Source organism: Oncorhynchus keta, chromosome 21, assembly GCF_023373465.1.
Source record: "Oncorhynchus keta strain PuntledgeMale-10-30-2019 chromosome 21, Oket_V2, whole genome shotgun sequence".
NCBI classification, from domain to species: Eukaryota; Metazoa; Chordata; class Actinopteri; order Salmoniformes; family Salmonidae; genus Oncorhynchus; species Oncorhynchus keta.
The window spans coordinates 43,878,319-43,891,955 of NC_068441.1; the positions used below are offsets into that span (position 1 = coordinate 43,878,319).

Here is a 13,637-nt window from a genome sequence, read left to right on the forward strand (position 1 = left end):
ATAGCCCTTCGTGCCAAATCGAATCAAATGCTTTTTTAAAGTCAATAAAGCAAGCAAAGATTTTGCCCTCTTTTTTTTTGGACGTGGAGTGTGTTTATTCAGTATGTTTATTAATTAGTGTGTGTAAGGTGTATATATATGGTCAGTAGTGCGATGGTTAGGAAGAAAGCCAATTTGACATTTACTTATTACATTTTTTTCTTGAAGAAAGGTTTGAATTCTTGAATTCAAAATGCTACAGAAAATCTTTCCCAAGTTACTCTTGACGCAAATTCCTCTGTAATTATTGGGGTCTGATTTCTCTCTCTCTCTCTCTCTCTCCATATCTCTGTCAGTCTCCCCTCTCTCCCCTCTCTCCCTCTCTCCCCTCCCTCTCCCTTTCTCTCTCTCTCTCTCTCTCTCTCTCTCTCTCTCTCTCTCTCTCTCTCTCTCTCTCTCTCTCTCTCTCTCTCTCTCTCTCTCTCTCTCTCTCTCTCTCTCTCTCTCTCTCTCTCTCTCTCTCTCTCTCTCTCTCTCTCTCTCTCCCCTCCCTCTCCCTTTCTCTCTCTCTCACTCTCTAGCTCTCACTCTTTCTCACTCTCACGCTCTCTCACTGTCACTCTTTCTCTCTCTCTCTCTCTCTCTCTCTCTCTCTCTCCCTCTCTCTCTCTCTCTCTCTCTCTCTCTCTCTCTCTCTCTCTCTCTCTCTCTCTCTCTCCCTCTCTCTCTCCCTCTCTCTCTCTCTCTCTCCCTCTCCTCTCTCTCTCACTCTCACGCTCTCTCACTGTCACTCTTTCTCTCTCTCTCTCTCCCCTCCCTGTCCCTTTCTCCCTCTCTCCCTCTCTCTCTCCCCTCCCTCTCTCTCCCCTCCCTCTCCCTTTCTCTCTCTCTCTCACTCTCTCACTCTTTCTCTCACTCTCTCTTTCTCTCTCTCTCCCCTCCCTCTCCCCCTCCCCCTCCCCCTCCCTTTCCCTTTCACGCTCTCTCACTCTCCCTCACTCTTTCTCTCTCTCTCTCTCTCTCTCTCTCTCTCTCTCTCTCTCTCTCTCTCTCTCTCTCTCTCTCTCTCTCTCTCTCTCTCTCTCTCTCTCTCTCTCTCTCTCTCTCTCTCACACACACTATCGGTGAGATCTCAAATGGCTGTCCCTGCTGAACAATTGCAACACAAAAGAAACCCAAATGGAGATGTTTGTAGAAAACAACATGTGTGTAATTAAGGCTTAACGAGCCCTTGTCAGGGTGGAATGTGCAATTAGATTGATAATAGAACATTGCGCCTGAATGCCAGGCCGTGATGGCTGCTGGATGAGAAATAAGTAGCAGAGCCGATGCAGTGAATGTAGAATTATGGGGCCTATTGACAAGAGAGGCAAGAGAGTACAGTACTGTTGGACACATTTCCATGTAAATGTAGGGGTGGTGGCGAGGCAAGAGTGCTATGTATGTGTGGAGAAAGGTAGTGCAGAACAGTGTTGTACAGCATATGGCTTGAAATGAGTGTACAGTGCTTTGGAAAAACTGGTGCAGCTGTAGATAGGGTGAGACAGTTCAGTTGTAGACCGTAAAAACTTACTGTGCATTTTGATGAAACAGTAGGTTTTTGAATAATTTATTTTCATCATTTTCTTTGTGATATTTGTTGGTGTTTTCCAATGATATATATATATACTTGATGGTGTCCTGGTGCGCTGTTTTGAAGCCACGGCACCTCCATCTTGCCACTTCCCCACCATTGTAAAAAAAATAATTGAAAGCTATGGAGAAGCATTTATAAATGTCTACATTTGTTTTTCCCACATTTATTCTATTACAGACACATTAATGCATGTGTGAGCTAAACATGCAAAAATGTACACAAAATATATTTTAAAAATTAGCTTAAAGTGTCATTTTTTGAAGTTATAGTGTTACTGTCCCCAATACAACAACAAAATACTTGTAATTTTGTCTTTGAAACATTTATTTGAAATATTGTAGAATTCCATTTATTCCTTGGAGGATTTCTCCTTCTGGCGAGTGCCAATATGGCCGACCGCTGGCTCAAAGCCTTTCACTGGCCATAGCAGAAGCAATCCAGGGTTTATATAGATCACCTTCATTTGCATTTTGTGCATTAACATTCCACACATCATAATTATTCTTCAAGGTTGAATATTATATACAGGTAACATAATTATTTATAAAAAGCATCAAAGCCACTCAAGCAAAAGAACAGGTATCTCTGTAACTTTTACTTTTTTTAATCATTTATTCTCTCTCAATGACCTCATGACATTTTCCCAGTTGAGTTTTCGGAAATTGAGCTTTGCCTTGTAGGCGGAACAGAACAACGCAAAATATTGTTTTGCTATTTCTGAATTGCTTGACTACTCCCTTGAAGGGAGAGAGAGCCTTTGTTGCCTTCCTTTGGGACTTCCCTCGAAAGGGTTGTAAATGTGCCTCGCATTATATAATGCAAGCTGATTTAATATATTTAATGGAATCCACAGACTTGGTCTGTGTTCCAAATGGCACCCTATTCCCTTGAATACGCTACGTTTGACCAGGGACTATATAGGGCAGAGGGTGCCATTGGAACGAAGCCTTTATATCAAGAGACCAGTCTTACACAGTTCTGCCATGATGACCCCAACTGCTTAAATAAATGAAACACTCAATATACCTCAAAAAGTGGATTACTATGCACTTGATTGAAGTAAGTTTGAGACAAATTTTGACTGCCTGACCACGCCCCTGTCTAGTTGATTTTCATTGGCGCTATTTGTGCATATTACATTTTTTATGGTAATCCTGTTTCAAAATGTATTTTCAATTCCACCTGGTTCATTATTCTGTGTTATGGTATGTAGGGGGTTTGAAGATTGATGATGTGTTAGCTTTGTTTTCATTGTGTCCAAGGCGAGCACAATGGCGTGATTGTGCTTGGCCATCTGTAACTCGACACCTACCTCGGGCATTGGTCAGAAGTGGGTTTCAACCCCAGCCCCAAGTGTAATCCAGTAGATCACCAAACCCAGTCAATCACACCCATTCACATGGATCACATGTAGTCCAGTTCAAGGTTTTTTGAAAAATCCCAATTTTCCACATAAAGGGGCTTATTTTTTATTCTTTCTTGTATTTTTTAAATAATCGCTCTCATTATTAGCCAGTCTAGGTGTCATTATGAGCAAGTCGAGGTGTCATTATGAGCCGAGCCAGTCGAGGTGTCATATGAGCCGAGCCAGTCGAGGTGTCATATGAGCCAGTCGAGGTGTCATTATGAGCCAGTAGAGGGTTCATTATGAGCCAGTCGAGGTGTCATATGAGCCAGTCGAGGGTTCATTATGACCCGGTTGAGGGTTCATTATGAGCCAGTCCAGGGTTCATTATGAGCCAGTCGAGGGTTCATTATGAGCCAGTTGAGGTGTCTTTATAAGCCAGTCGAGGGTTAATTATGAGCCAGTCGAGGGTTCATTATGAGCCAGTCGAGGGTTCATTATGAGCCAGTCGAGGGTTCATTATGAGCCAGTCGAGGGTTCATTATGAGCCAGTCGAGGGTTCATTATGAGCCAGTCGAGGGTTCATTATGAGCCAGTCGAGGGTTCATTATGAGCCAGTCGAGGGTTCATTATGAGCCAGTTGAGGTGTCTTTATAAGCCAGTCGAGGGTTCATTATGAGCCAGTCCAGGGTTCATTATGAGCCAGTCCAGGGTTCATTATGAGCCAGTCCAGGGTTCATTATGAGCCAGTCCAGGGTTCATTATGAGCCAGTCAAGGTGTCTTTATGAGCCGAGCCAGTCAAAGCGTCATTTAAGGCCTCTCAAAAACCATCCATGTGACTGACAAGACAGTAAAAATAGCAATAAACCTAGATTAATCATCACATCACTGATTGGAGCAATTAAGCTCATTATTCAAGAGAGAATGAGCGTCTCCCAGGGATCCATTCGACCACATGGTTAAACACAGTCTTTATGCAGCTATTTCTCCCGTTTCTCTCCCGTTTCATAGTGCTTTACAAGCACACGCACGATTTGTGTTTGTCTCTCTCTCATTTTAATGTTTATCATCGGAGGGTTTTCAGCTGGTCCAATTAATTTCTTTTTCAGTCGATAAAGAAACAATTATGTTCCTCCTCAGCAGAGTTTGATGTAATGAAGACCATACTTCATCTGTATAGAGTTATGGCCTGGATAAAAGGTGGAGTAGATCTGGGTTCAAATACTATTTGAAATCTTACAAACACTCTTAGTGATTACTTTAGCCTGCCTGGGGTGCCAGATGGGCAGGGTTGCACTGTTGCAACTGTTCTATTGGTTTCATTGCACCAGGCAAGCTAATCAAGCCCAGAGTAATTATTTCAAATATACTGAACAAAAATAGCTGACCTGAAATAAAATATCCCAGAAATGTTCCATAAGTACAAAAGCTTATTTCTCTCAAATTCTGTGCACAAATGTGTTTACGTCCCTGTTAGTGAGCATTTCACCTTTGCCAAGATAATCCATCCACCGGACAGGTGTGGCATATCAAGAAGCTGATTAAACAGCATGATCATTACACAGGTGCACTTTGTGCTGTGGACAATAAAAGGCCACTCTAAAATGTGCAGGTTTGTCACACAACACAATACCACAGATATCTCACATTTTGAGGGAGCAATTGTCATTCTGACTGCAGGAATGTCCAACAGAGCTGAATGTTTCTGTACCATAAGCCCCCTCTAATGTTGATTTAGAGAGTTTGGCCGTATGTCCAACCGGCATCACAACCGCAGACCATGTGTAACCATGGTCTCCACATCCGGCTTCTTCATCTGCGAGACACCCGTAGAGCTGATGAAACTATGGGTTTGCACAACCAAAGAATTTCTTCACAAACTGTCAGAAACCGTCTCATTGAAGCGTGTCTGCGTGCTCGTCATCCTCACCAGGATCTTGACCTGACTGCAGTTTGGCATCATAACCGACTTCAGTGGGCAAATGCTCACCTTCAATGGCCACTGGGGAAGTGTGCTCTTCATGGATAAATCACGGTTTCAACTGGCGTCGTGTGGGCGAGCGATTTGCTGATGTCAACGTTGTGAACAGAGGGCCCCATGTTGGCGGTGGGGTTATAGTTTGGGCAGGTAGGCATCAGCTACGGACAACAAACACAACTGCATTTAATCGATGGAAATTTGAATGCACAGAGATACCGCAACGAGATCCTGAGGCCCATTGTCAGGCCATTCATCCACCACCATCATCCCATATTTCAACATGATAATACACGGCCCCATGTCACAAGGATCTGTACACAATTCCTGGAAGCTGAACATGTCCCAGTTCTTCCATGGCTTTAATACTCACCAGACATGTCACCCATTGAGCATGTTTGGGATGTTCTGGATTGACGTATAAGACAGTGTGTTCCAGTTACCACCAATATCCAGCAACTCCGCATAACCATTGAAGAGGAGTGGGACAACATTCCACAGGCCACAATCAACAGCCTGATCAACACTATGCGAATGAAATGTCTCTCGCTGCATGAGGCAAATGGTGTTCACACCAGATAGTGACTGGTTTTCTGATCCACGCCCCTACCTTTCTTTCGAGGTATCTGTGACCAACAGATGCATGTCTGTATCCCCAGTCATGTGGAATCCATAGATTATGGCCTGGTGAATTTATTACAATTGACTGATTTCCCTAAATGAACTGCAACTCAGTAGAATCTTTTAAATTGTTGCATGTTGCGTTTATATTTTAGTTCACTGTAGTATTTGAACCCAGATCGGAGGTGGAATGGTTATGGCAGTTGAGGTTTGAATATGAACACGGACGGTCATATTTTTGATCTTTATTGGGTTCTGTCTTTGTTGAATAGGACAGGTGTTGTTGCATAGGACAAATGTTTCACACAGAGAGACACCCAGATGTGTGGCTACACATATACAGTACACATATATGCACACACACTAACACCTATAGAAGGGCAAACAGCACATACATTAGTACAAACATGCAACACACCCACACACGAACACACACAGCAGAGCAAACACACTGTAGAAGGAACACACACAAACACAGTCAACAAATCCATATCTGCTCAGACAACCATCCCCTCAGACCTTCAGTGATGTCTGCCAGCCTCTGAATTCTCTAATGACCAGTGTCCTGACACAGGTATTTTGACTGCTGTCTGTTTCCATTTGCACTTAGACTGACAGGCGATCAGTCACGTATGTGTGGAAAACCACGGAAACACATTTTAGTCCCACAAAAGAGAGAGGAGAGGAGAGGAGAGGAGAGGAGAGGAGAGGAGAGGAGAGGAGAGGAGAGGAGAGGAGAGGAGAGGAGAGGAGAGGAGAGGAGAGGAGAGAGTCTGGTCTCTCCTTTTTTCTTCGTTGCCAGTCTGTCTAAATTTAAAACATACGTGGCAACATGTATGAACTGTATGATTGTGTGTATAGTGTGTACATCACAGGGAAGACAGCCATCTTGTAAGCAAGGCTGTACTATACATGTATGCCATTTTGAAGTACTACTATAGATTGGAATGCTCATTTGTGGCTGGGAGCTGTGTGATAGGCTGCGTTCAACTGTTGTTCCATGACCTCAATGCTGTAGTGCGCACTTCCTACATCTAACTGAAAGTGGCTTGGGTTTACGCAAACAGCTGCCTATTTATAGCCTCCCTCTTTATGTGCTTTTTAGCTCAGCAAACTGGAGGGGTTGGTGTCCAATGTGTATCAGTTGTTTGAACAATGAGCTCTATCTCTCCCCACCACCATTCTGGGTTTTATCCAAGCTTTATTTTCTTGTTCTTACCCCCTCTTTCTCTCTACCTCTCTCTCTCTCTCCCTCTCTCTCCTTCCATCTCTCCCTATCTCTCTATCTCTCTATATATATATATTTATATCTCTTTCTCTCTCTATCTCACTCTCTTTCTCTCTCTCTCTCTCTCCCTCTCTCTCCTTCCATCTCTCCCTATCTCTCTCTTATCTCTCTATCTCTCTCTCTATATATATATATTTATATCTCTTTCTCTCTCTATCTCACTCTCTTTCTCTCTCTCTATCTGTCTCGCTCTTCCTCTCTGTTTTTACTTTTGCAAATGTAACCAATGTAACCATCAACTGTGTTGTGCCTAAGAACGGCCATGGCATATCGGCCATACTGTACACCACACCACCTTGTGCCTTATTGCTTAATTCTGCTGTAAAACATATGACACGTGGGTAGCACTGAAAGCATCCAGGACTTCTGATGCGGTTATTGTCATGAGCATGTGTGACTCCTTTATGATGTCTGATTTTTGTGGTTATTTGTTTTATACTAATAGTCCTGCCTTTACTGATATAAATTATATTAATATTATATATTATATATATATATATCAGAAGTCAGAAATCAGAAGTTTACATACACTTATGTTGGAGTAATTAAAACTCATTTTTCAACCACTCCACAAATTTCTTGTTAAAAAACTATAGTTTTGGCAAGACAGTTAGGACATGACACAAGGCAAGTCGGTTGTACATGACACAAGTCATTTTTACAACAATTGTTTACAGACAGATTATTTCACCAATAATTCACTGTATCACAATTCCAGTGGGTCAGAAGTTTACATACACTAAGTTGACTGTGCCTTTAAACAGCTTGGAAAATTCCAGAAAATTATGTCATGGCTTTAGAAGCTTCTGATAGGCAAATTGACATAATTTGAGTCAATTAGAGGTGTACATGTGGATGTATTTCAAGGCCTACCCTCAAACTCAGTGCCTCTTTGCTTGACATCGTGGGAAAATCAAAAGAAATCAGCCAAGACCTCAGAAAACAAATTGTAGACCTCCACAAGTCTGGTTCCTCCTTGGGAGCAATTTCCAAACACCTGAAGGTACCATGTTCATTTGTACAAACAATAGTACGCAAGTATAAACACCATGGGACCACACAGCCGTCATACCGCTCAGGAGGGAGATGCGTTCTGTCTCCTAGAGATGAATGTACTTTGGTGCGAAAAGTGCAAATCAATCCCAGAACAACAGCAAAGGACCTTGTGAAGATGCTGGAGGAAACAGGTACAAACGTATCTATATCCACAGTAAATCAAGTCCCATATCGACATAACCTGAAAGGCCGCTCAGCAAGGAAGAAGCCACTGCTCCAAAACCACCATAAAAAACCCAGACTATGGTTTGCAACTGCACATGGGGACAAAGAAAGAGAAATGGAGAAATGTCCTCTGGTCTGATGAAACAAAAATATAACTGTTTGACCATCGTTATGTTTGGATGAAAAAGGGGGATGCTTGCAAGCCGAAGAACACCATCCCAATCGTGAAGCACGACGGTGGCAGCATCATGTTGTGGGGTTGCTTTGCTGCAGGAGGGACTGGTGCACTTCACAAAATAGATGAGATCATGAGTAGGAACATTATGTGGATATATTGAAGCAACATCTCAAGACATCAAGCTTGGTTGCAAATGGGTCTTCCAAATAGACAATGACCCCGAGCATACTTCCAAAGTTGTGGCAAAATGGCTTAAGGACAACAAAGTCAATGTATTGGAGAGGCCATCACAAAGCCCTGACCTCAATTGTATAGAAAATGTGTGGGCAGAACTGAAAAAGTGTGTGTGAGCAAGGAGGCCTACAAACCTGACTCAGCTCTGCCAGGAGGAATGGGCCAAAATTCACCCAACTTATTGTGGGAAGCTTGTGGAAGGCTACCCAAAACATTTGACCTAAGTAAAAAAAAAATGTAAAGGCAATGCTACCAAATACTAATTGAGTGTATGTAAACTTCTGACCCACTGGGAATGTGATGAAATAAATAAAAGCTGAAGTAAATCATTCTCTCTACTATTATTCTGACATTTCACATTCTTAAAATAAAGTAATTGACCTAAAACAGATTTTTTGTACTAGGATTAAATGTCAGGAATTGTGAAAAACTGAGTTTAAATTTACTTGGCTAAGGTGTATGTAAACTTCCGACTTCAAATGTATATACACAGTATGATAGATAGAGTATCTCCAGTTGCTCTGAGAAGATCTGTGTCATGTGTGAAAACACCAATAACCTCTCACTGACACCATTCACTTCCTGATTGAGAACTCAGACGTGCTCATGGCATGTTCTCCTCTCTTCCCGATGGAAGAAATGTATTTAATTTTCCTTGTTGTATGCAACCATCATACAATGACTGTGGCCCACAAACAAATGGTTCCATCAAGGAGAAATCATGATGCTGAAAGCACCAAGTCTATTTAACGGATGAATTTGAGAGTGATAGAAGTACTGTGACAAATAATATAATTATTGCTGTCATCTCATCACACACAGTAACATTGGTGGGTTTGACAGTGGCGGTACTTAAGGTATGTAACATGGCAAATGGAACGACACTGAAACATGTGGACTGTTAAACCCATTGCATACATTTCCCAAGCCTACTGTCAGTATACCAGTTTAGGCTATATCAGTAAAGCCTACTGTCAGTATACCAGTTTAGGCTATATCAGTAAAGCCTACTGTCAGTATACCAGTTTAGGCTATATCAGTAAAGCCTACTGTCAGTATACCAGTTTAGGCTATATCAGTAAAGCCTACTGTCAGTATACCAGTTTAGGCTATATCAGTAAAGCCTACTGTCAGTACTATATCAGTAAAGCCTACTGTCAGTTTACCAGTTTAGGCTATATCAGTAAAGCCTACTGTCAGTATACCAGTTTAGGCTATATCAGTAAAGCCTACTGTCAGTATACCAGTTTAGGCTATATCAGTAAAGTTTAGGCTATATCAGTGTCAGTATACCAGTTTAGGCTATATCAGTAAAGCCTACTGTCAGTATACCAGTTTAGGCTATATCAGTAAAGCCTACTGTCAGTATACCAGTTTAGGCTATATCAGTAAAGCCTACTGTCAGTATACCAGTTTAGGCTATATCAGTAAAGCCTACTGTCAGTATACCAGTTTAGGCTATATCAGTAAAGCCTACTGTCAGTATACCAGTTTAGGCTATATCAGTAAAGCCTACTGTCAGTATACCAGTTTAGGCTATATCAGTAAAGCCTACTGTCAGTATACCAGTTTAGGCTATATCAGTAAAGCCTACTGTCAGTATACCAGTTTAGGCTATATCAGTAAAGCCTACTGTCAGTATACCAGTTTAGGCTATATCAGTAAAGCCTACTGTCAGTTTAGGCTATATCAGTAAAGCCTACTGTCAGTATACCAGTTTAGGCTATATCAGTAAAGCCTACTGTCAGTTTAGGCTATATCAGTAAAGCCTACTGTCAGTTTAGGCTATATCAGTAAAGCCTACTGTCAGTTTACCAGTTTAGGCTATATCAGTAAAGCCTACTGTCAGTTTACCAGTTTAGGCTATATCAGTAAAGCCTACTGTCAGTATACCAGTTTAGGCTATATCAGTAAAGCCTACTGTCAGTTTACCAGTTTAGGCTATATCAGTAATAATCATTTTTTGTATCTCTACACTTTGGTATCAATTCTACAGGTTCAAAGGCTTAACTGTGGCTAATATCCTTATGGAAAGGCTTGTTGTTTTTCAGCATCAATACAGTATGTTCATTACAGTACACTACCCTACAGTTCTGATCCAACTCATGTCAATGTTAGGACCTTACTGTACAGCCGTTGAGCCTCTGCAGGCCCTTTTGGCTGACGTCTCCTCGTATATTTTGTATTCTCATAAACGCAGAGTGCCAACTAGTGGCAGACAGAACAGAGAGGCATCTGGGAGGTGTGAGGCATGCCAAGCCACAGCCTCTGGCTGTGACCCGAGTGTTAATTACTGCAACAGCGAGAACAGACACCATCATCCCCAGCCAACCCTCTAGCCAACCCCCCAGCCAAACCCCCAGCCAACCCCTCTCGCCCTCCCTAACCCAACCAACCACACCCACCACCCACCATCCCCCTTTGCTCAGGGGCACGCTCCCATTCACCCACCCCAGCCCTGGCCCCGACCCCGGTCCAATGGAGGGTTGGCCTGCTTGTCTCATGGCTTCTCTCTGGCAGGCCTTTTTTTCTCTGGTGGAGTGTGAAAGTGCTAATGGGCCATTGTGACCTCTTGGCCTCCGTAGGGCCCTCTGGCTGGCGCTCTGTGTTTTGTTGTGCTTGTGCTGGTGTGATGAGCGCTCCGGCGTATCCCTCCCCGTTGACACCTCGTGTGACACATTGCAGACCAAGTCACAGCCGAGTCAGACACAAACACACATATACACACACATGCATACACATATAGTGTATGCATGCACGCGCGCGTGCGAGCACACACACACACACACACACACACACACACACACACACACACACACACACACACACACACACACACACACACACACACACACACACTGGGACACTGCGGGCAAGCGGAGCAGTGTGAGTTTCACTAGTCTGACTGGTCTAATTATATGGGGCTCTAATGAACTGTATTTACTGACGTCCATGAGAGCCGCTAAGCCAGTGTGGTTTAAAGGTGACTACTACGGAGTAATTGAACTCGTTCAGACTGTTTCTATGCACTGACTCTTTTTTTCTTTGTGCTGACTACAGGTTCAAAGGCTTAACTGTGGCTAATATCCTTATGGAAAGGCTTGTTGTTTTTCAGCATCAATGCAGTATGTTCATTACAGTACACTACCCTACAGTTCTGATCCAACTCATGTCAATGTGAGGACCTTACTGTACAGCCGTTGAAGCTCTGCAGGCCCTGTTGGCTGACTTCTCCTCGTATATTTTGCATTCTCATAAACGCAGAGTGCCAACTAGTGGCCTGCTTGTCTCATGGCTTCATGGCAAAATTCTGATAAATTCAGTTTTTTTCCCCCAGAAATTCTAGTTGGAGGATTCTCTGTGTCTTGACTATTCCCTCCTGATTCTGGGAATCCTCTAACCAGGATTTCGGGAAAACCTGTGAATTTATTGAAAGTTCACAGAATGCTAGTACATTCCTAGTGCTTGACTATTTTTTTATGTGTTGACTGTTTATTCTATTCGCTGACTGATTTGTCCCCCTGTTGTTTCTCTGTTTCTCCCCCCAGTTTGATGGTGACAACATGTACATGAATGAAAATAACCAGGAGTTTCTCTCCCCAAATCAGGTGAGTCCAACATTTAGTTTTTTGTTGATGGAACACCTGCTTCCTTGACTAGAACAAGCCCAGACATTCCTATAATTTGATAAGGTCTCACGGTGGACTGTAAACAAAGCTGATGTCCTACATTCAGGGTAGTGGAATCCTAGCACCAAGGTCTGCTGTTTGTTGTTCCATAGCTGGAAGTGAATTCATTTATGCATGTCATTGATTGGCCAGAGATTCCACTCACATTCGGTGGTATTCAGACTTGAGATCATAACGCTTAACTTACATTTTCACGTTGTCTCCCAATGACATAAAATAAGGATTAAGTCTGAGTTGCATCTCAACTCTGAATTGGCCAGAATTGGCCTCTGATTAGAGGGGAAGAATGAAAACGTAACCAGTAGTGCTGTTGACCCTGAGTACTGGATTTGAGAAAGGGGGCTCAACAAAATGAGTTCCAATGAGAATCATGAGAAAATAGGACTGAATGCATGAACGTGTGTATTGTAGTACAGTGCAGTGCATTGTACCACAGCTGGAGTAAAACACATGGGTTGCCATAAGGTTGGGTTTGAGCTGGGGGATTTGTTGAATTTCATTGTAATGCCTCGCTTCCATACAAAGCAGGGGGAAGCACTTGTCCTTGTCAATTTAAATCCTTTGAGCCGGCCCAAAAATATCTGTTACATCACTCTGCACTGTTGTTCTAATTTATAAAGATGAGGAGATATTTTAGTTGGGGATATTTCAGTCAAGTGAGGTGTATCAGTAAGGGATATTTCAGTCAAGTGAGGTGTATCATCAGTAAGGGATATTTCAGTCTAATGAGGTGTTTCAGTAAGGGATATTTCAGTCAAGTGAGGTGTATCAGTAAGGGATATTTCAGTCTAATGAGGTGTTTCAGTAAGGGATATTTCAGTCTAATGAGGTGTATCAGTAAGGGATATTTCAGTCTAATGAGGTGTTTCAGTAAGGGATATTTCAGTCTAATGAGGTGTATCAGTAAGGGATATTTCAGTCTAATGAGGAGTTTCAGTAAGGGATATTTCAGTCTAATGAGGTGTTTCAGTAAGGGATATTTCAGTCTAATGAGGTGTATCAGTAAGGGATATTTCAGTCTAATGAGGTGTATCAGTAAGGGATATTTCAGTCTAATGAGGTGTTTCAGTAAGGGATATTTCAGTCTAATGAGGTGTATCATTAAGGGATATTTCAGTCTAATGAGGTGTTTCAGTAAGGGATATTTCAGTCTAATGAGGTGTATCATTAAGGGATATTTCAGTCTAATGAGGTGTTTCAGTAAGGGATATTTCAGTCAATTGAGGTGTTTCAGTAAGGGATATTTCAGTCTAATGAGGAGTTTCAGTAAGGGATATTTCAGTCGAATGAGGTGTATCATTAAGGGATATTTCAGTCTAATGAGGTGTTTCAGTAAGGGATATTTCAGTCAATTGAGGTGTTTCAGTAAGGGATATTTCAGTCTAACTTTTTTATTTTACCTTTATTTAACTAGGCAAGTCAGTTAAGAACAAATTCTTATTTTCAATGACGACCTAGGAGCAGTGG

At 42.2% G+C, this 13,637-nt stretch overlaps 1 protein-coding gene across 3 annotated transcripts in view; it reads left to right on the forward strand.

The window, feature by feature from the left end:
* The window catches only part of LOC118378351 (TOX high mobility group box family member 2-like), a 278,978-nt gene that overhangs the window by 113,273 nt on the left and 152,068 nt on the right, over positions 1–13,637 (forward strand). For all 3 annotated transcript variants that reach the window (XM_052473985.1, XM_052473987.1, XM_052473986.1), the window contains one exon: positions 12,030–12,089. In XM_052473985.1, the coding sequence (XP_052329945.1) occupies positions 12,030–12,089 (60 nt within the window). The remainder of the gene's footprint in view (positions 1–12,029; positions 12,090–13,637) is intronic.